Below are 22,849 nucleotides of genomic sequence, written 5' to 3' on the forward strand. Positions count from 1 at the left end.
AAAATAGATAGGCATTGAGGAATGAACTTTTTCCTGATGCTTGTTCACATGACTTTGGTCTGACCAAAGGTGAAAATCAAAGGGAAAAGATCATATTTTCAAATTCTTAATTAGAAGAAAAATATCTTCAGAATAAATTTGCAGTCCTAATTTTGCGGAAAGCAAAAATGGCTATAATGTACCATCAGTGCATAAAATCGCAAGATGGAAATTGTAATTGTTTAAAATTGGGTCTACAGTAATTGAGACTACACTTTAGAGTGTTTCGGACTATAAAGTCCCTTTTAAACTGATGTCTTACTTGTATAACATAGTCCACAATTTTGCTGATGAAAAACTTTATTGTCCGAAACATGCAAAGTTTAATCTAAATTACCCTTTACACATATTAAACAATTGTTATTGCCATCTTAGTGTATAAAAAGCCTCATTTTATGTTATCCTTTTATCTCCCAGCCTGACAATTATTTCAATGCAAATTGTTCCTTCTGGAACTACTCAGAGAGGACTATGATGGGATACTGGTCAACTCAAGGCTGCAAACTGGTTGACACAAATAAAACTCACACAACGTGTGCTTGCAGTCACCTAACCAACTTTGCAATTCTTATGGCTCATCGGGAAATTGTGGTAGGTAATGATGTTTCTAGCCATGGGCAGGGAAGAGTCTTCTACAGATTTAGCTATAAATTTTTAGCAAGATCCGAAATTGCTGAAGTTTCTTAAGTATTTATAGCTTATATGCACTCTTTACAAAGCAATTTGCTTTCTGTAGCACTTTTCTTCCTCATCTATAAAGTTGCAAACAAAATAACAGGAAAGAAAAACAAGGAAGGACAAGAGTTTTCTTCCAGTCGTATTTTAAAGTTACTGACCCAACCTCCCAGCCATCTTACAGACATCCCCTCAGTTCAGCTGGAGAGTATCTGTAGGGGCAGCCGTGCAGGCTGTTCCCGAAGCACAAGTGCCAGCTCTCTGTAGGAAGGTCAAGGCGCTTCCGTACTGGTTGCTTAAATGCATCTTCATACTTCGAAATTTTGTTGTGTAGTTAAAGCACTTACTGGATGTCAGGGGGGCCAGAGCATGTGATATTTGCAGGTATATAAGACTTTTCATAAACTCGTATTTGGAAAAGTTGCTGGAAAGAAAAACCAAGACGACAAATGAGATTCAGTTGCAGCTGAAGCGAGGGAGCTTCTTTAGCTAGATACGAGATGAGAGATATAATTACACACGTAATATATTCTGCATTATGTCCTAATTGGTGTATAAATTGTTAGTTTCTTCTCTGCTGTGGAGTTGCGGGTCTGTAGGAAAGAACATGTACTCCCATAGGAGGTCCCAGGGAAGGCTCTCCTCTGTTTCTGTCAGAGCCTAGTGGCACTTTCAAAATGTTGTATTCTCTACTTGTCCTTGTCTGACAAGTTTACAGCGAGTCATAAGAAAAGTAAAAATCATGTCTGATCCGGCTAAAATAGTTACATTTTTCTCTCAGACCTGCTCATTTTGTACTTACCCTAATCTTGCTCTTCTGGGAAGCTGACCTGAGATTGAGAAATTACTGAGTACATTTTGCCCATCTCATGTAATGAACAAGTAACTTTTCTGGGTGCTATCTGTGAAAATGGGCTTTTGTTTATACCCATAAAGAGTCATATTAATTTTCTCCATTCTTCGTTATTTCTAGTACAAAGATGGAGTGCACGAATTGCTCCTCACTGTCATCACCTGGGTGGGAATTGTCATCTCTCTTGTTTGCCTGGCCATCTGCATCTTCACATTCTGTTTTTTCCGTGGCCTGCAAAGTGATCGTAACACTATTCACAAGAACCTTTGTATCAACCTATTCATTGCTGAGTTCATTTTCCTAATAGGCATCGATAAGACAGAGTACAAGGTAAGTTTTTGCTGCGTGTACCGATTTCGTTCTCTGAAATGACTGTTTGAAATAGATTTGAATTAAAACATGACAACACTGCCAAGTGTTCAGCATTCTGACACAGCAAGCCTGAAAATAAGATAGACATGTTCATAAATAGAATTTACATCCATCAAAAATATCCCTGTGGCCTTAATTTCCCACTTACAGCAATGTTTTTCATTTTCAGTTAAGAAACATCGCCTATTAACAAAGCAGGTGGTTTAAAATTCTGAAAGAGGAGATGAAATTAAATGTTGACATGCTGGGAACATATATATGTTCTGTATATATCCATATATCTCAACAGCTATTGATTACTTTTTGGGTGTATATATATGTCTATTAGTACAGATCCTTACTTATATATTTACTCATTTTTTTTTACAATGCACATTCACGCAGCGGCTTTTGGCAGTATTGGTGAAATGAGTTCTGTCATTCGGAAGTGATTCATTGGGTTGAAATCTAGTAATTCAGTAGAATTGAATCCAGAATTCAGTGGAAGGGGTGAGAATTCAGTCTGATTTCTGTTACAACAGTGGAAACTTCCAAATTACAGCAGATGAAAATGGCTTGATGGCTGCTTCATAATTTTAAATAACCGGTATTACGTTATGCACCTAGAACTAACTGTTTGTCTCATATAATCTGAACTAGAAGCCCTAAACCCATATCAGTTTCAAAATTAAAGGGTTGCTTATAATATTGAAAAGTCTACTCTGTAATTGAAGACCGGGGATGAGGGCATGGTTTCCTTATTTTCATTCATACTGTTTAGCAGAATTTACTCTTGTCCAGCTACTCTGAGCACATTAGTATTTGAAAATGTTCAGCATATGTTTTCAGGTAGGGAAAAGGCTCCTGCATTTGTGAAATATTGCTGATAGAAGTATACTCTGTTCTATTACACACTATTTAGTTAGAGATATGATGATGAGAACATTTTGTGGTTTCTATTTCCATCTTTCTTTTTCTTTGCAGATTGCATGTCCAATATTCGCAGGTCTCTTACACTTTTTCTTCCTGGCAGCCTTTGCCTGGATGTGTCTAGAAGGAGTGCAGCTTTATCTAATGTTAGTAGAAGTATTTGAAAGTGAATATTCTAGGAAGAAGTACTATTATGTTGCTGGCTACCTCTTCCCTGCTACAGTAGTTGGCGTCTCAGCAGCTATTGACTATAAGAGCTATGGAACAGAGAAAGCGTAAGTAATTGCAAGTGACCTGAGTGTTTTTCAAGTGAATAATTTTTTAAAGCCTATTAGCTGTCAGAGGGTCCCTGACAGACTAAAATACCATCTGAAAGCTTTATTGGTAAGAGAATGGCAATGCTGTGCACAAATTACAATCAAGTCTTTTGTAATTCTCTAGGTTCAGAGGATTTGTACTCTAGAGAGACCGATTCTAAATTATGGTCTTTCTTTTAACACAAAAGATTGACCTGAAACAAATTGAAAAAGTAAATAACTTTTTGGCCTCAAATGTATATTAAGTAAAAAAATCTCAACTTAAAGTATCTGACAGGCCTAACCACCCAGTTTTAAGCTAATGCTTCATTAGATCTCTTTGTTCCAGCTGCCCCTCTAGCTAACTCTCGTCCTGAATTATGACAGTACAATATTCCAATATATTTCACTTTGATAATAGTTTATCAGGCGAGTAGAGCAGGATTAAAAATTAGCCACTGCCTTTTATTTACAAAAATGCAGATACATATAGAAAGTGACAGAAGGTAGGCAGAAAACATTTCTGAGGATTTGAGTTGCTGGAGGCATGACTTTGCCTTCCGACAGTGTTTACTTTGTCCTTTGATGAAATTCGTTACAGAATGGGAAGATACTGTTGACTACAAGAAAGCCACTTGATTTTGCTACTGATGAAAGACAAATAAGAGTAATTCAGCAGGGAACTGGGCTGTATGAAAAACAAATCGCTAAGTGAAGTTGGCCCTAGTAGGTTTACATGTCATTTAGTCTGGAATCATATGTGCTCTTTCTCTGCAGCTCAGCTGCCAGTTGGGGCATTTAATATATACCATGTAGTTTTTCAGCAAAATAAAAAAAACATGGCATCTGAACGTTTTCTGTCTCATATTCCTCAGGAGTAAACACTTTGCATATGATATAAAGTTAAAAGCAGATTTTGAAGATTACATGGGAAACCTGTGAAAAGTATTTCCTGATGTTAGATTCATTAGTCCGTGATAGCTCCTGTGACCAAACCTTTTGACTGGCTTTGTTCCTTCTTACATGTTACCTGATGCTGATGTATTTTCAAGTTCAATTGCATTATTAAACTTTACTCATATGACATCCAGGTTAGGAGAAATTGTCCACAGACTAAGTGGTACTGTGCACTGTTTGTCATTGTTTAGTGACAAGCTGTTAGCTTAAGAAGTATTTTTACACTTCCTGTTTATTGGACTGAGGTGCTAATGCAGTTGTTCACTTTTCATTCTTTTTTCTTCCGCGATAGTTGCTGGCTCCATGTAGATAACTATTTTATCTGGAGTTTCATTGGACCTGTTACCTTTATTATTCTGGTAAGAGCTTGGTTTTTTCCCTTTCCTTTTAGGTTGCCTTACAGCAAAGTTAAAAAGATTGAATAACATCAATCAATACCATCTTTATTCACAAGACATTTCATGAAAATGCTTGTAAACAGTTTGTAATGTGACCAGTGGTTATATAAATGTTTAGAAATCTTTAAAGAGTGCTGACCAAATGATTAATTGTCAAAGCTGTGGTGGCACTTCCGCATAGTCATTTTTTCCTAATGGCTTGAACTCTGAAGGTCGTATTGACATGTGTAGTCATATGAAAAATCAATGAAGTACTAAACACAGGCTTTTTTTTTTCCTCCTCTTTAAAGGAACCATTATTATTGCTTTCAATTGAGTCACTATCGTACACGTTCCGGAATTTAACTGCTAATTATCCAACATAATTATCTCAAAAGTGTGTTCTAGCACATTGGATAATTAAGTTAATCTTATATTTCATTACACTTACACAGTAGTTGTATGTGTATTTGCATATGCATATGCGTATTTTCCCATGACTACTTCCCTGTGTATTTATGCTACATGTAAAGTATGTCAGACATACGAGTTCATCTGTTTTAGTATAAATAATAGAATATTATGTAACCAGCAGAAAGCATGCACACTTCCTTGCAGTCAGTTGAGTAAAGCTGTTGTATGTGTGCACACCCCCATCTGTACACCCACTGCTGCCTGTCTGTCCCATTGTCCATTTAAGATCAGGTGTTGTGTTCACACATCACTTGCCCATTCTCTGAGCGCTTTCAGGTAAAAAGCATCATCTGTCAACCCAGGGCAAAACCATCTCTCTGTTATTTCGGCCTAATAATACCAACACTGCACAACACAGCCATTTGGAAGGAAAGGGAAAGCAGCGTGTGCGTTTTGGCTCACCTTGGTTTTTCTCTGCTGGTTGAGTATCCTTAAAGCCTGCTGTGCTTGGGAAATACTCCAGAAGGCTGGGGACACAGCCTATGTACGTAGAGATCTTTTCTCCTAACTGCTGATAGTTTGGAAGGCTGAATTAATCTGTTTTCATGCTTCTGAAAGTCTAAATAATTACCTGTTCTCTTGCCTTTAAACAGTAATAGAGTTGTGAAACATTAACAGAAGTTCACTTCTCTTGACTTTCCAAATTCAGGAATTTTGTCATTATTATTTTTTCAGCCTGAAGCACACACATCAGGCATAATTAGGAAATTTCTGACTTTTACAGGTCTATACCCCAGTGTAATATTATTTCAACACTTTTTATAGCTTATATTTTACATAACATTACTTCTCCATGTCAAAATAAACTGATGCTTTAATGGTGAAACTTACTTTCTGTTAAAAGTGAAGGTGGCCAGTCTTTTCTAGGCACTTCACTCCTTCATGGTATCTTCAATATTAAGCTTATATATAGATTTGTTTTACTGTCTGTTTATATCAAAGCTATCTCAGTCATTGAGCAGTCACTTAAGAAAAGATGGTTATGCAGTGTAGAAGTTGTTTGAAATCATAGGCATTTTTTCAAAGAAATAGAGATGCCAAATCTCATGTATGTATAATTTGATTTACAAGGATTAGAGTGTTCATAAAATTTACGTATGAACCATAATTTTAGAGAGCTTATTCTAAATACATTTTTTTTAAAAAAATAAGTCCCAGGACAATAGGAATTTTTTCTAATTAAACCTACAGATACAGTTGAAAGATCTATTTAGTATTTTTCAGTGCAACAGACAATATTTTTCAACACAAAGTTGTTCCTTGCAGCTGTTGTAATCATTGCTAGAAAATTGTTCCAAGTTTCATGCCACAATAGTTCAGTTACCTCAGGTCTGATTGTGTGGTGATAATTTTGCTTTTTGTGCCTAGCTTTTTATTTTATTGTTACTGGGAGTATTTTGCTAAGTCACCTCTATTTCTCTCCCTTGCTTTAAAATAACATTTCACATGGGAAGCTTTGGGCATTGCCAACGGCTTTTTCACTTCCTCATAACCAGGTCAGAGTGAGAATAGAGGTGAAGGACATTTAATCATATTGACCATGTACAGACATAGTTCACTATTATTTACTGGCCATGACATTATTATCCTCCAGCAAATCATTTAGGCTGAGACGCAAAAGGCCTTTGGGAGTAGTATTCCCAACTTCAAAAATATGAAACAGCAGGTAGCAATCACGGCACAGTTCCTGGGAGTAATTCTTCTCTAGCAATTGCTTTGCCCTCTAATCGTCCCAACTGAGAAAGCAAGAGAGACTGGAGGAAGAAGTGTGAGAAGTGTAATGGCTGAAAAATAATATGTCGTATAGAGTGTAACTGAAGAAGAGCCATATTTGTAGTGTAGCTTGGTAGCATGTGAGAATTTCACCTTGCTAAGCTTTAATCACATTAATCAAATCACTTTTATGATTCTCTGTTCACCAGTACTGTAAATGCACATAAATGTTCAGGTTTGGGTTTTTTTCCCACAATACTGCTTACTACTATAATTTGCACTTGTATCTGCATACAGATTTGTAGAAAATGAAGTATAAAATTAAGTATAATATAGAATAATGGGAAGTATGGGGGGAAGTATGAAGTTCCTTGCTACATCTTCTGAGGAACTTTCAACTTCACTGTTTCCATAGCCTGTCATGCCTTTGGGCACCAGGGTTATTATATCTATGAGAAAAGAGCATGTAAGTAATGAGCGGTGGGAAACCATTAGTATGCCTGAAATGGTTTAATGAAAGCTTGGATCATGATACGTCAGGAGCTGTTCTTATCATTTGGACAGCTCCATCTGCATCTTTAATAATTAATTCAGTTCAGTAAGAGTTCAGTGTGCACACTCATTTAGAAGCCTTCTTCAGAGAGCACCTCTCTCGCTGCTAGTCCCAGAGAGAAATAGGCTTCTGCATGGCTAAGAGCAAAGATCTGGAGATACAAGAGCAGTCTTAGAGCTGCATTTGCCAGGTAACAAAAGCTCCAGGGAGTTCAAAAAGGGTCAGAACATGTGCAGTTCAGCTAGGTTACTTCAGACTGGTGTTTCTGTTCTTCTGTCTTATCATATCCATGTCAGCACTGCAGGCTGTGTGAAACGAATTTTAAGCTGCTAAGCTCAGGCAGACGTGATCCAATTGAGCAGGTTGATGGCTATAAAACAAACAGTGTGTTCTTGTAATCTGTGGTCAGAAAAGCCAGAGTATTTTGATTTCTATGTAGATCCATACTCATTCACATCCAAGGAATGGGTGATGTCAGTTTGACTTCAGTTCAGCCAGAACCACTGGAGTTTGCTTCACACAGATGAAGCCAATGTATTAGGCTACCAAAGGTTCTTTAACCAAAAACGCCTTGGATGTCTTGTTTCATTCACAGAGAAAAGAGTTTCTTTTTTCACTCAGGTTGAGGCTTTACTTCCCCAAAGCTAGTGGATGTAAACACAGAGATGCATATGTAAGCTAGCTCCACATATGAAAATGGACTGTATTTGTAAGCTTATGCATATAAATAATATATGCATCTCTTTCTATAGTAGACACTTGATAAATTATATTTACATACTGCTCACGGGGGGGAATTTAATATCATTATTGCAAAATCTAGCTTTATTTGGCCACTAATTCATTGTACCTGCAACTAATTCCAGTCTATTAGTTTTCTGTGTGGGTTATTCCATCCACTTTTAAAAAAATTAATTTGCTTTGAAGACACTCCCTCTCACAAAATTACATAGGTTTCAAGTGGCAGAAAGACAAAATTCCTATTCACACCGTTTTTCATGTCCAGCATCTTCTGATTTCCAAACAAGAAATGTCTCTCTGTCTGTTGGCTGTCAAAGAAGCATGATCTTCCAGGGTGCTACATTTGTTTATTACCATTTAAAATGTCTTGATTCCCAAAATTTGATACTTTAAAATAATTACTTTTAAAAGTACATAGTTATCATTCTTCTGCTCTGTTCTATCCAGTTACACTTGTCATATTAAGAGATAAGAAGAACTTGGTATTTTAAAATGTGCTCTAATGATTAAGCTAGTTCTGTATGTACTCCAGTAGCCTGTCTCTAATACTGGATAATATACTTTAGAAATAACAGCAAAAACCTAGTATAAACATTAAAGAAATACTGTCAATCCAAGTTTTTGCTTATGCTTATCAGCTAATGTTCTAGGAGATCTCACATTATAGTTCCACCTTCTGCAACTCTGTGCTTTGTCATTCTTGGTATCACAGCAGAATCTTCAAATCTGAACCTGATGCCAGATCAGGCTTTTTAATTCTTATTTTTAGCCTTCAAAAGCGTGTTGATCTCATTTTCAGACACGCAGCATGAAAGCGATTTTACTGACTTTATCAAGGGTATACTTTTACAGCTGCTTGAGATGTATACACAGTGGCTGTGTGTTTATGCAATGTTTTTATATATTTTATTATAATTGAAGGAGAGCAGTACTGCTCAGGTGTAGATTTTGGTTCATCTGGGGTGGATGCGGCCCAGTTGTCAGGATGAGGCCCAGCCAGTCACTAGCCCTTAATGGGGTGAGAGTGATGAGAGAGTTGTCATTGTCTGTGGCCCATTTTTTTTCTTATACAAGTTTGCATTGATGAGCCTGTCTTGCCATTCATTTTGGCCTTTGGGTGACCCCAGAGTACTGCGTGTTTGTGGTGAACATTCTTCTTAAAGAGTGGTGTCCTATCCAGAGCATCTGTGAAGCTTGGCAAGCATCTACAGGTTCATTTGCTTTGACCAGTAACAGTTCAATTCTCACACAGTCGTAAAACAATTCTTTTTGGATGGGACTTAAGGAGAGCAATGGTCCAACCTACTGCTCGAAACAGGCTCAGCTTAGAGTTCAGACCAGGTTGCTCAAGGCTGAAAAAGCTTTCCTAACACAAAGTTGGTACAAGGGAATGTAAAAACATTGTGTCCTTCCTCCTGCCCCCCCATGTCTCACCAAGAAAAGTAATTCAACCATTGGTTCTAAAAGCAATTTTTCGTCAGGAAATTCCCATCCCTCACTGCTTAGTGCCTTGTGTGATAAAATGGCAGGATGCCCAAAAGTCTTTAACCCATGAGTTCCTCCAAAACAGTCAATTTCTAGATGAAGAGCAATAAGGGAGCCAAAACAGAATCTATAGAAAAGTATGGTTGCAGTATTTGTAAGCAGGCAAAAGAGGCTTTTGATAATGATACAGTGTGTAACAGAGATGCCAGCAGGTTTGAACAAGTGGCAAACCGTGGTCTTTTGACTGCTGAAACTGAAAAGTATGCAGTTTCACAGTGATGGAGTAACAACTATCATATGCTCTGTTGTCATAGTTACTTTGTCTTCCAAGTACAATATTTTGCTGGGGTTTTTTTTGTTTGTTTTTTTGTTTGTTTGTTTTGTTTGTTTTGGTTTGGGGTTTTGTGTTGTTGTTTCTTGGAAGGACTTTTCAACTACTGTGATACAGCATTATTTCTGTGGGCTGCTTTGGGGGGGGGGGCTGTGCCTAAATTAGAATTAAAGTGTCTCTTAAGAAATTGCTATGTACAGTTATTCCCTAGTCCAGCAAAGACAGACAGAGTTGAGTATCTATATAAAACCTGCTTAATACTTGTTTGGCTCAGGTGTTGCGGTAGGGCTGTGTCTGCTTGCATGCCACCAAAGGCACCTCTGTATGTAAATACAAGCTTTTGTTTTTCATATGTCGGACCAGCACTTCAGTCACACAAAGAATCAGAGGATAAAAACCTCTCGTTTCATAAGGCAGTCATTTATGGGATAAGCCATGTCTATGAGTTTTTGATCCAAGAACGATGTTGCTAGTACAATACAGGATACTCCAGGGTAGCTACTTAGGCAAGGATTAGCTTCCAGCTGTGCTGTAAATACTATTCTGAACTGGATTGTGCACTCCCAGTTGCATAGGTTGCAGCCAGAGTTAATTTACATGTAAGCATTGGCATGGGGCATGTCTCTTAGCCCTTAATCTGTTTGTTTTCACAAAAAGTAAATTGAAGTTACATTTTTTTTAAGCAGGCTCGAGAAATTCATTATATGTTGGCTATCAAAATGTGCAAGAAACATTCAAATGCAGAAGAAGAAAGTCTGCCTGCAAAGGCACAGACCTGAGGATCAGGTCACACACCGAGCCCCCATCCTCCATCTGGTGCAAAGGCCAAGGAGTGAAGCAACTTGTTTTCTTACCCAAGGAACTTAATGCAGTACAGTGGAAACCTAGATAAGAGGAATAAAATGATCACAATGATATAATGAAGTGTTTCTCAACTGGTCAGTCATTACCTGTAAGAATCATAAAAGGTAATCAGCAGGGTCATGAGATATTGACATTGCCATTACATTTTGCAGCAATAGAAATCCTGCTTAACCTACACCGTGTACGCACCTCCACTTACAGGTCAAGTATTTTCTGTCAGTTCTTGAAACACAGCCAGAAATAAATTACAAAGGCTTATTTTTGATATTTGCATCACATAGAGATTTTGTACTAATCTCAGGATACAATTGTAAAAATGTTTTACTTTGAATCAGGACTGATGAGGTCACAAGCTGCCAAACACTGTTCTGATGCTGAGAACTCCATTATACTGTCCATCCTGATTTTGAGATAGCAGCAGCAGTGATAACTTGATTGCCTTTAGCAGTAGGAATTATTTCTATAATATATGGCTTTATTAACAGACTCAGATCAGAGCCTTCAAAATACTCCTCTCTTCTATCTTGTTAAGACCTGCTCTTTTTTTAGCATTTGAATGATGTTTCTGAATGTTGTGGCACAGCTGTAGGGGCACATCTGGTATGAACTGATATCCCAATGTTACAAAAATTGTGAGGCTTTTGAGACGATCCCAAAACAAAGGCTCCTCAGAATGAGAGCCTAGGCTTGAATATTGTCCATCAGAAACCAGTTGCAGATGTATGTGGAAGGTTCTAAGAATGGGGTTATAATCTATCATCTCTTGCATGTTTTACAGGGATGTCCAAGCATATTTCCCCATCTTTTAGCTACCAGTTCAGCTATTTCTTGGGGACCATTGTACTAGTAGATAAGGATGTTTGTCTTCTCCCTGAAAGGACATAACTCTTACTGGTTTCAAACATACAATTTTATTTGAATTGTCTGTGTGATACAGGACAGCACATACTAAATACTCAGATTATCTGTACACCACTTTTCGACCCATATTCTACAGGCATGCTTGTATTTGGCTTACCTGTGCTTTTCGCATGCTTTGAAATCAATAGGAGAAAGGCACCTGGTACCTTTGATATCTGTGATTCTGTTTCACAATAGGAAAACTATAAAAAATTACCTTCCCTGGTATTATCTATATGAGTGACATAACAAGACTAAGACAGCATAGTCCTTTCCTTCAAGCAGCGTGCAGTCTCGCCGCGACAGAATCCAGACTACAAAGGGAAAGAGGGCAGTGGGAGGGTGCACCACCAGCACACGTCTGTGGCACTGTTAAGCTTGATGCATTTGCCACATCTTTGTGTTTCTTTTCCTTTTTTCTCTTTCTTTTCCTTTTTCTTCAGTCACATTTAAGCTGTTTTCAAGACCCCAGTGGGATTTGTGAGAACAAAAGGGAATAATAATAAAAAAATAAAATGGGAGAAACCAGCAAAGGTGAAAAACATTCCAGAAGCAGGATGAGGTGATTAAAAAGATAGCTAGTATAGTACAGTAAAGGGATAACTCTGGTCTTCGGAGGAAGTTGGTGAGATGAGGAACAGGGCCAGAGGTGACAGGCAAAGAGGAACAGGGACCAGGCATGACATGCTGGAAGACACAGCTATAGAGTGACAGTGATGAGTGTTGGGCATCAGCTAAATATGGTGGTTCATGATTATAAGGTGATTTTGAAAATTAAGTGAAAACACAGGCTTATAACATTTTTCCCTCTCATCTGTATTTGCAATCACCTTTTACAGACTCTGATATAGTTACCCAGTTTGACTGTATTTGAAAATAAGCTATGGGGTTTTTGTTTAGTCTGTAACATCATCATTATTCAACCTATTACTTGAAGTAGTTTAATTTCATTCTTATCTGTTTTGACAGCTGAATCTTATCTTCCTGGTGATCACATTGTGCAAAATGGTGAAGCACTCAAACACTTTGAAACCAGACTCTAGCAGGTTGGAAAACATTAAGTAAGTGCTTTGTGTTCAAGTATGAGAACTATGATTATTTTCTGATTGCTGAACTGATTGAAAGCTACTCTCCATTAGGAGCACATGCCATTGTCTCCCAGCAACTGCAGATGTCAATTAGAAGCAAACAGAGCCAATCCTGCTTTCGTCACATTGTTGCCGTAATGTCACAAACACCGGTCAAAATTAGATAATTTCAGACTGGAACTAGTGCCAAGAAACTGTTTCACGGAAATGCCACAGCACTGTAGTAATTTCATTTGCATTTAAAATGCAGTTCAAAAATGATGTTCCTGTTTGCATGGCCGATATGATTATATTAAGTTTGTTTTGTTAAATGACTTTTTGATTTAGGGATTCTGAGCAGTTTCTACTTGTAATCCTGTTCTCCCAAAAGAATTGACTCTATTATTATTGTTAACTTGAAGATTATCTGCTGTTTTCATGCTAATTTAACAAATGTTTACTTCATCATGGTGCTGTATTGCAGTATCCCTTTTGCAGAGTAATATAAGTGTTAGATATTCAACGAGGCTTTAGCTGCTCTTGCTTCCTTAGGTAGTCTTTTACTGTATTCTGCATAGCTTTACCTTGTACGGAAGGTTTTTGTTACCAACACTGAAGGGATGGTGCAACTTTCTTAACACTGAGGGTTGGATGTGAAAGGGTCTTACAGATTTGCTTTGAATGTTGAAAATGGTGAAGGGAGATTTTCAGTAAGGCTAACATTGTGAACTAGATGTTCTAGCTAGGTCAGTATCAGCTTCATTGCATGTTGCATGATGAGAGAGAGAGCTAATCTTTAGCATCTCTCTCTCTTTTCTTCCTTTTCCTCTTTCTGTCTTCTCATCCACACCAGTAATTACCGTGTTTGTGATGGCTACTATAATACGGACTTACCTGGGTAAGATAGAACCCTACATTAACAAATCTATAGCATGACTTTTAACTTTACAAACTCGGTCAATATTGTGGATTTCCCTTAATTTTAATTAACTAGTTTCAAGATACCTGATTTGCTAAAGAATTTTTAACTATTATATGCCTTTATAATTTTAAATTGCTTGCCTCTGCATTTTGAATTTCCTAATTTTGACTAATTTTTATAGACAATTTAAAATGCTCTTATTAATTTCTGTTTCAATTCTGTCTAATAATTTTGTTTCTCTTTTCTGCTTATAATGCTTTCTAGCTATGAAGATAATAAGCCATTTATCAAGTAAGATCATTAGTTAGATGTGGAATTCACTGACTAAATTCCCTTTCCCTTTCATTCTGTGCCGTTCTCTACAACTCCTTTTCCTTAACCTATTCATGATGGAATCTTTTTTAGACTATTCTGTAGAGCAATATCCATATTTTTGTCACATTTCAGCAGGGTTTCTTCATGCGGAAGTTAGATCAACTAGCTTCAGTTTAGCTGAGTTTATCGGAGCATTAAAGATTTGGGCTCTAGGCTTTTAATCTGCTGTTTAACCTTTGTGCATTTGTGTTACGTTATTTGGTGTCATATGGCAGCACCACTGTTTAAAATCTATGGTGTGATTAGTGGCTAAGCCAGATCTATCAATCTCTTGTAAAAGCAGATAAAGCAATGGAGTAGCTGGGGCTTGTGCTATACTTCTGCATTTCAGAGTAGTTTTGACATCCTGTGCAGTTCTTGAGAAAGAAAAAGGTCATATCTACTCTTGCTGTTTTCACTGGAGACTAAGAGTACCAAATGGAATTGTTCTCTCTTTAATAGATGAAAGGTTAAACCCAAGGAATTTTTACATTTGAATATGAACCTAGTAAAAGTCAACTGCAGGAACTGAAATGTTAATATTGGATTTGGCAACATGCATTCTCATAAGTAATGTTACTAAAATTAATTTTCTCTTGCAGATCCTGGGTCCTGGGTGCATTTGCTCTCCTGTGTCTCCTTGGCCTCACATGGTCATTTGGCCTGCTGTTTATCAACGAGGGGACTGTTGTGATGACGTATCTCTTCACAGTATTTAATGCTTTCCAAGGAATGTTTATTTTCATCTTTCATTGTGCCCTTCAAAAGAAAGTAAGTTACTGAAAACACAGATGTGCATTCCCTAACTCCTTTAAAATATCACAAGTATTTCTTTAAAAATAGAGGAAAAAACAGCAATGTCAAGAGAAGGATTTTTAAGTAGTTTGAGGAGGGGACTAGGATTCAGAAGCCATTTTTGTTGTGCATGACTACTTTTTTTCAAGTATTTGCCTTCTTCAGCAATCCAGCAGCTTTATACTGTCAGCTGGAAGAACTGGAATGAGCCTTCCTTGTGAGCAAGATGTCCTAAATTAGTTCTGGTCCCCTCTGCCTAGTGGGAGCAGAGCGGTCCAGAAGGAGCAGATCTGCTGGCAAGAGAGGAAGCTTGCAGGGGAGAGAGGAGCAGGCAGGAGAGATGGAAGTGAAGGGTGCAACTGGCTGGGAATCTTTTTGGGTTCCTGCAGCCCTTCTCTTTCCCAGACTGAGGGTAAAGACCAAGGATGCTTTAGAGGTGCTTTAGTGAAGGGTAAAAGCAAAGCTCATAGCCTGTGTTAGAAGGCATAGCGAATGAAAGTAACAGGAGTTGAGAGGAAGCGTAAACATCAAAAAATCCCACCAAAAAAAATGAACATCAAATGCAATACATCCTACATTTGGAAATACCCAATTTGCAATATTTAGATTCTAAATATTTTTACCAGTTTTAGGCTGGAGACCTAGCAATTATTAACTCCCATTATAATTAGCTCACCAGAGACATAATTAACTGATATTTATAAAATGGTTTGACACTATTGGATAAAGCGTTGCTCTGTACATGCAAAAAAAATCACATTCTTGCATATTCTCAACTGTACGAGCTCTAACAATATCACTGTCTGTAAATCTGGTGTAGACAATGGCATACAGCCATGTTTTCAGAAAAGATCTGGTAGACAGAAAGAATTTTATCCAGATGAACACAGCACTCCTCTCATTTTTGAGAGAACAAAAGCACACTTAGAGAGGAGATTGAGCCCAAGAAAAGAAGAGAGGGAAGAAAATGCAAACATTCTCAAAATGCAAATAATTTCTAGATTAGGGCTTCATATAATGTTGCCCTTTCTACCACTTGTATTGGACTTGAAAATCAAAAACAGATTCCTTTTTTATTTCTTTTTACAGCTGTGCATTGTTTTTATATTAAGTGGAGTCAGCAAAAAAGCAATATTAAAATACCAGTCAAGTGTGAAAAAGCATAACCTAGAGCAATAAGATTTATACCTGAAAGAATGTTAAAGCTACCATTTAAGGTTTTAAGTTTCGATGCCTTTGACTGGATATCATCCTATCCTCTGTCTGCATAGCTAATGTAGTCTTTTTATTCTGTTATTACTAGTTGGTCACTAAATTGAACAGAGAAATAGAATTGTGAAAGTGAAAACTATTATGTTTCCAGTTCTGACAGGATGATAGTGCTGTTGCTTCCATCAGTTTCCAACAAGCTATAATTTAGAAATAATGACAGTGGAATGCGCCGTACTGACAGATAATGTACATTCACTGCAATATAGGCATTAGGCAAAACCAGCCCTGGAGGGTGGTATTTGGGTAAAAAAATATAGTTTTGATTGCTATTGTCTCTGCTGTGTAGTGGTTTGGAGCATTTAATATCCATTAGTATTCAGGGTCGTATTTTCTTAGGTGTTATACCACGTAGGGACGATACATAGGGGTTTATGTTTTTCAGACTAGAGAGCTAAAGATTATAATTCTATGTCCACACATTTCTGTTTTCATTTTTTTATGTCTTTTGTGCTGACATACCATCTACTTTTATAAAAAGATGAGTTATTGTCCCCAGTTCGGAGTTTGGGCACTAACTGTTCAACTTTTCTTCAACCCTGTGGCGTATAGAAACATCACAGTATGTACTCTGTGAGTAAAATTCTTGTAACAATGAAAACAGCACAGGGTATATGTAAATCCACACTATTAAATTTTTGCCTTTTCCCTGCTCCACTTTTTACACACACATAACTTCCTTTCTGTCCTATATATAGTCATAGGTCAAGCAGAATTTCCAGATTAGATGAAATCCCACTTTTCCCAGAAACTTAAGTGGGGAAGCTCATTGATGTAGAAGAGACATTTAGATTCCCGGATGTCTGGTGGAAGATTTAAGAATCTATACTCACGCATTGTTACAAATTGTATGCACTGTGTCCTTTCTCTGGTGGCTGTCATGCTGTCGAGATGTGTGTGTGCTCTCCTCTTACCTGAATGTAGTAGTCGGGGTAGCAGTCACCAAATATGAGGGAATACTTCCATGACAAATGTTAACACACGTAAATTACAAAACCGAAGTTTCCAGTTAGGTCACTGGAAACAGGAGGTAAATAAACGTAGGCCAAATACTGGAATCATTAATTAGTTTCATAGCTCTGTGAGACAAAAAAAAACATATACACAGGTACATTCATATTTCTGGGTTCAGCAGAGACAGTAATGAGGATTTTATTTTTGGATCCTAAAAGTGAAAGATGCTTCTTTTCCGAGCCTTTACAGTTCAAACCTTTTTACCGTGGAGTCTCCTCTGGAGACATTCAAAACCTGCCTGGATGCCTTCCTGTGTGACTGAATCTAGGTGAACCTGCTGTGGGTCTTTTGAGGTCCTTTCCAACCCCTAACATTGTGTGACAGTTTGGCGCTGGAACCGTGATGGTGCCAAGCTGGCATTCTGGGGTGGGACAGGGATGTTTGTCAACTCTGTACAATCCTGAAACGGGAGTGACCATATCAACTGGCAGCTGTTTGAGTTACTTGGAGTAACTCTATATGAAAAAGCCTCTAGAGTCATTTCAGTTTTGCACACGTTCCTAGAAGGGATAATGTAATGGGCAGTAATGAGCATGCTAAATCTAGTTACTAGCCCTTCTAGCCTGCTAGGGTGGGAAGAGAGGCTTTCTATGGGTTCTCCACCAAAAGCTAATATAAAAAAGACTACTTTCAGCCAGGATTCAATTCAGGTGAACCATTTATTCAATTCAGGTAAACTTAACTATATTTATTAATTTACAATAGGAAGAAAAATTAAAAATAATCCCATAAATAACTCAGTAATGATTATTCAGGCTCATCTAAATGAAGTGTGTTGTATACCTTGGAAATCCTGATTAGCTGACAATGCTCTCACTAAGTAGAGAAAAACCTGATTTTGCTAATGGCCAACAAGACAGGAATTACCTATTTGCTTGGTAAAATGTGTGAATAGTTTCAATGCAGCAGAGATACTTAACACTATGTTTTGTGCTAAGCAATTTTTTTCACCCCCAGGTACGTAAAGAATACGGCAAATGCTTCCGACATTCCTACTGCTGTGGTGGACTACCAACTGAGAGTCCCCACAGTTCAGTGAAGGCATCAACAACAAGAACTAGTGCTCGCTATTCCTCTGGCACTCAGGTAACAAAGATTTTTGACAGCATCTTTTAATTAACCTTATTTATAAAAAGCCTACTGAGATGTATTCCAATCAGAAGCACTAACTGTCTTTTCATTATTATCATTTAGATGGCAAATACGTACTTCTGTGTAGTAGGACTGATTCCTTTTAAAATATTTCCTTTTACTTTGGTCTAATACAAACACCCTATTTTTCCTGTAATTAGGGGCTGGGATATAGGAAGGTTTATGCCATCATGTTTCATCTAAATGAAATTTAATAAATTAGAGTTTTAATAACAAGGAGTTTCAGTAAGTGAGAGAATGGCTTACTGTAGGCCAAAATATCCACCAATATTCTACATAATAGCACATAAGTAGGAAAAAAATCTTCTTTGTAACTTACTGTGCTTCTGTCTCACTGCTTTAACAGAGTCGTATAAGGAGGATGTGGAATGACACTGTGAGAAAACAATCTGAATCGTCTTTTATCTCAGGTGACATCAACAGCACTTCAACACTTAATCAAGGTCAGTCACTGGGAACATTTCAGTTGTAGAAGCCTTAAATTTTATAGAGACTTTACATCATTTAACCCAGAAGAATTGAAAAGAATGTTTTGAAAAAAATATTTGGGAACAAATGTTCTCCAAAAGCAGAGTTTTAAAGTTATCCACCAGGACATTTTAAAACCGCGTTCCCTCAAGTGGCCCCGCTATAGAAGTTGAATTCCTCCATTCGTGGGAATGTATTTGAATAAGATTCGTCAATAATTTAACTTAAAAGCAAGATCATAATTTTAAATCTTTACTAACCTTTATAGGTTAAATCTGAAACAGAAATATGAGTGCAGTAACATTTTAATGCATATTTGACAATGATTTTTAGGTGCAGAAATTTTCCCAGTGAAATCTAATTGATATCATTTCTATGCAAAAGATGTCTGTGAAGCATTTATCTTTTCTATTTCAAAGAGCATCATATCTGTCACATGGGATAGAATCCAGATTTTGAGGCACAGAGAAGCCAAAACTCCAAATTTTTCAGCTCAAAGAGACTTTGAAGTCTGTAACCCCATTCTCATGTCCAGTTAGAGGACAAGGGTACTAACTGATACAGATTGTCCCTTCCTTTCTGCCCTTCCTCCTGTGTACTGTAAGGCAGTTTGAGCTAGCAGTGGAGAGAGGAATGCTCTGTGCAAGCCAAGTCCAAAGCCTGTTCATCCACCCACGTCCCCAGGAGAAGACCATGTAGCCCTGATCTCATTGTGTGGCCAGTTCAAACTCAAGTTTCAAATAGAAAATTCACACTGAGGGCTGCTGTAAAGTTCTCATCAACCACAACTAGCAAATTTCCCCCCCTTTGTTTCTTTCCAAGATTTTGTAGTCAGGACATGTACTCAACTCACATTCACTTTTGAAAGTAAAAAAATGTGGTATTTTCTAAAAGAAAATATTTCAGAAAGCACAATTCCAGTTTTGCTATGTGGCTGAGTCTAGGATTCTATGATACAGAAAGTAGAGAAGACCTGTGAGTCTTGCTGCTCCCCCCCATGTGAATCGTGTATGTTCTTCCTCTGGTAAAACCAAAATTAAGTAATTTCTCCTAAGTAGAAAATGTATATTTTTCATGCTCAAGAAAGACGTACATTCCCTTCCAGTGTATTACTAAAATCCCATAAATACACTACAGATAAATGGCTGGGATTTCAGCCTAATTTGATGTCTTTGACTCTCTAACCGTGTTGCACCACCTTAGCTAATTCTGAGTTGAACAGAGCTCTTGGAAGCTTCTCCCTTTGTTTGGAGCACAGATCTCCAGTCACTCTGTCCTGCCATAATTAGAAAAATTGATGTCATCTTTATTTAATTGTAATATTGTCACTATCTCAGTCATACAAACATAAGAGTAGTTTAGTAATTAATGGCAGGTGTAATTTTTTCTGTAAAAGAAAAATTAAGCTTTTAAGGGTGGCAAAAGTAATTTTGGATTGAAAAAAATTCTCATGCCTACAAATTACAGGATAATAATTCTAACCAAGATTAAACACAATACACACAAAAAAAAAAAACCCTGAACGAAATGCACTTCAGGTAGTATTTCTAGTACCAAGTGCATTAGACCTGACAAAAGCTATGATAAAACCTTTTTAGTTGTTCACTGATACAAACTTTCAGCTCAGATTAGTGTAATCAGGCAATAATTATCTGAATCTTCAAATTTTCTGCTCATTTCTACTATCACGTGTCTGTGGTAGTACAGAAGGATTAGTATTTGGAATTGGAATATATACTCTTTTCCTTGCCAAATAAAAATGATCATGCTATAAAAATCTAGCTGGCTGCTTAGTTGTCTTTGGGGCTCTAATACACTGATCCTGATATACCGCTGTGCAGTGCAATAGAAAAGAAAGTGGTTGTTTCCCTTGATGAAATGTTTACAGTAAGTTTTAAATCACAGCATTTTGTGGGTGTTTTCTTTGGTCATTCTTCCAACACGTTGTTCTTCCAGTAGGTAGAAATTGGAGATTAATTGACTTTTAATTAATTTCTTAAAATGAGCTGGTTTTTAAAATAATTATTCCAAGAGTTGTTAAAATGGTGTTGAATTGACACGTAAAATGGTTTTTAAAAAAAATGTGTTCGTGTAGTATTTTGCTTCCTCTTGCATTGTTTGTAAACAGATTGTTTAAAGAAATTCTCTCATTCAAGGAATTCTTTTTTTAAAACCTGGCAGATAAATTCACAGCATGAATGTCCCGGGAGGAAATGTGAATGCTCTGATTTCTTAGAGCAAATATTTTGCTTTCCCCTCAGCATGCATACTTTTGCATATACTAAGATATGCTTCTTGCAGTTTGTCATCCACTGTCTGTTTGAAAACAGCAATACCCTTCCACTATCTGTGTGTTGTTAATAAAGTGAATAACAGCTCTGATCCTGTCATAAGAGATTTTTCAATACCTTTCAATTCGAGAATCTCGGTTCTCTCAGTTCTGGACAGAAGTGCTCCACACGATCATTTTAAAAGTTATAATAGCTTTAGTAGTACCTTGATCTCTACACATTTAATTGCTATTCTTGTGTAACAGTGATTTTGTATACATTAGTAAATGTCACTCTCACCAGATGTTTACTTTGGGGATTTGGACAGCACCTGTGAATTACTGGAATCTAACTGTATTTTCCTACTCCCGTTTCAAATACATAGCTCAAACACATTTAGAAATTTTCAGCTGAATTACATTTGACAAGTCCTACATGATTCACGATGAATAAAAAAATACTCTTTATTGAAACTGTCAACCTAAAATTAAAGAACTGACATTTTTTTCTGTTTCTTTTGCTTTAGGAATGACTGGCAATTACCTACTAACAAACCCTCTTCTTCGACCACACGGCACTAACAACCCCTATAACACATTGCTCGCTGAAACAGTTGTATGTAATGCCCCTTCAGCTCCTGTGTTTAACTCACCAGGTGTGCTTATACTTCCTGAATAAAACCGCTTTTCTTGGCTCGCTCCAAATCCCTTCTTTCCCCTAGATAGAGACTCCAGTTGTGATACCCTAGCTGTCCGTTCTGAATTTCTGTCATTTCAAGAAATACAGTGATGCCAATGTCAGCTTGTAAAACTGCACTATATTATAGTAATGCCTTTGCCATAACAGTATTTACCAATAATTATCCATGTTTTTAACACAGGTGGCATAAATCTTAATATACTATTACAGGACTGACACCACATGGTCCGAGAGCCCATCTTCAAGATATATATCACTTAGAGGTATCATGTCTATGCAATATAAGGTCGACTCTAAAGCTTGCTGAGAAAAACTTGCCTATGGAACAGATTAGATACTAAAGCAGCGCAAGGCATCTTGACACCTTTGGATACCCTGGTGTAGAAAATTGTATCCAGCATCAAACAGATCTAAACTATAGTATAGTGCAGCTTTATGGTAGATCATTTTCCCGTAGGGAAATCTTGAGATTAACAGTTAGAACAGTTTAGTTCTATGGGAATAAAGGGTGTCATCGCTTACCTAACATTTTCTTGTTACATTATCTAGTTGCTTTATTTAACTATGGTGCAATCCATCAGCAAAAATACGTAGCAGTTACTGTTTGATGAGTCGTAAGATCACTTTACTATAACTGGAACTATAAATCTTTGATAAAGAGCTCATAAAACTTTGTTTCCAGTTTTTATTTCAAGTTTCCTTTTTAACTGAACTGTAGTTTCTATTTTCATTCTCTTGTTTTCTTACTTTCCTTATGCTTTCCTCTAGCAACCTACAGAGAGACAAGTATGGGAGTAAAACTTAACTTTGCCTATCAAATGTAAATTTTTTCAGCATGATTTTTAATGGGCACAATTAAAACATAACTAGCGGTCATGAAGTAGACTCAGCGGGCAAGTGGTTCACAATTTGCAAATGAAATGTTTCCACATTCAAAAAGTACTTGCATACTGCTTTTTGGGAAACAACATGAGGTCTGTAGCAAACCCTATTGGTAACAGAAGTTATGCAATGCTGAAATAATTTGCTGTTTAAAACCAAAGCAGTGTCAAGCAGAAATGCTTAACAATTTACTTACTTATATTTTTTACATTCCCACAGTAATCTTGCTACAGGCTATGGAAAGATTTCAAATGAATTACCTGATCATGGGCAACAAAATTTGCCTCATCAAACCAATTTGAATATATTCTAGCATGCTTAACTCTGCAGTATATCATAGAAAACTCATTTTGGATTATCAGATATATTTTGGTATCTGTTTAGCAGAAGAAAAGAGAATTAAAATTATAGAATTAAA

General features: G+C 37.1%; 1 protein-coding gene across 9 annotated transcripts in view; it reads left to right on the top strand.

Annotated features, from left to right (window-relative positions):
- ADGRL2 (adhesion G protein-coupled receptor L2) overlaps positions 1–22,849 on the top strand; it is a gene marked incomplete at both ends in the record, with an annotated part of 126,867 nt that overhangs the window by 99,953 nt on the left and 4,065 nt on the right. For 2 of the 9 annotated variants that reach the window (XM_084266517.1, XM_084266522.1), the window contains 9 exons: positions 457–630; positions 1,688–1,897; positions 2,903–3,123; positions 4,394–4,460; positions 12,509–12,600; positions 14,485–14,653; positions 17,918–18,046; positions 18,459–18,555; positions 21,377–21,505. In XM_084266517.1, coding sequence (XP_084122643.1) covers positions 457–630; positions 1,688–1,897; positions 2,903–3,123; positions 4,394–4,460; positions 12,509–12,600; positions 14,485–14,653; positions 17,918–18,046; positions 18,459–18,555; positions 21,377–21,505 — 1,288 coding nt within the window. Of the gene's footprint in view, positions 1–456; positions 631–1,687; positions 1,898–2,902; positions 3,124–4,393; positions 4,461–12,508; positions 12,601–13,459; positions 13,505–13,792; positions 13,820–14,484; positions 14,654–17,917; positions 18,047–18,458; positions 18,556–21,376; positions 21,506–21,730; positions 21,813–22,317; positions 22,336–22,849 lie in introns of those variants that run through there. The other 7 variants (XM_084266519.1, XM_084266520.1, XM_084266516.1 and 4 more) reach the window with 6 other exon arrangements.

Source organism: Gallinula chloropus (assembly GCF_964237585.1).
Source record: "Gallinula chloropus genome assembly, chromosome: 6".
In the NCBI taxonomy this organism is placed as follows: domain Eukaryota; kingdom Metazoa; phylum Chordata; class Aves; order Gruiformes; family Rallidae; genus Gallinula; species Gallinula chloropus.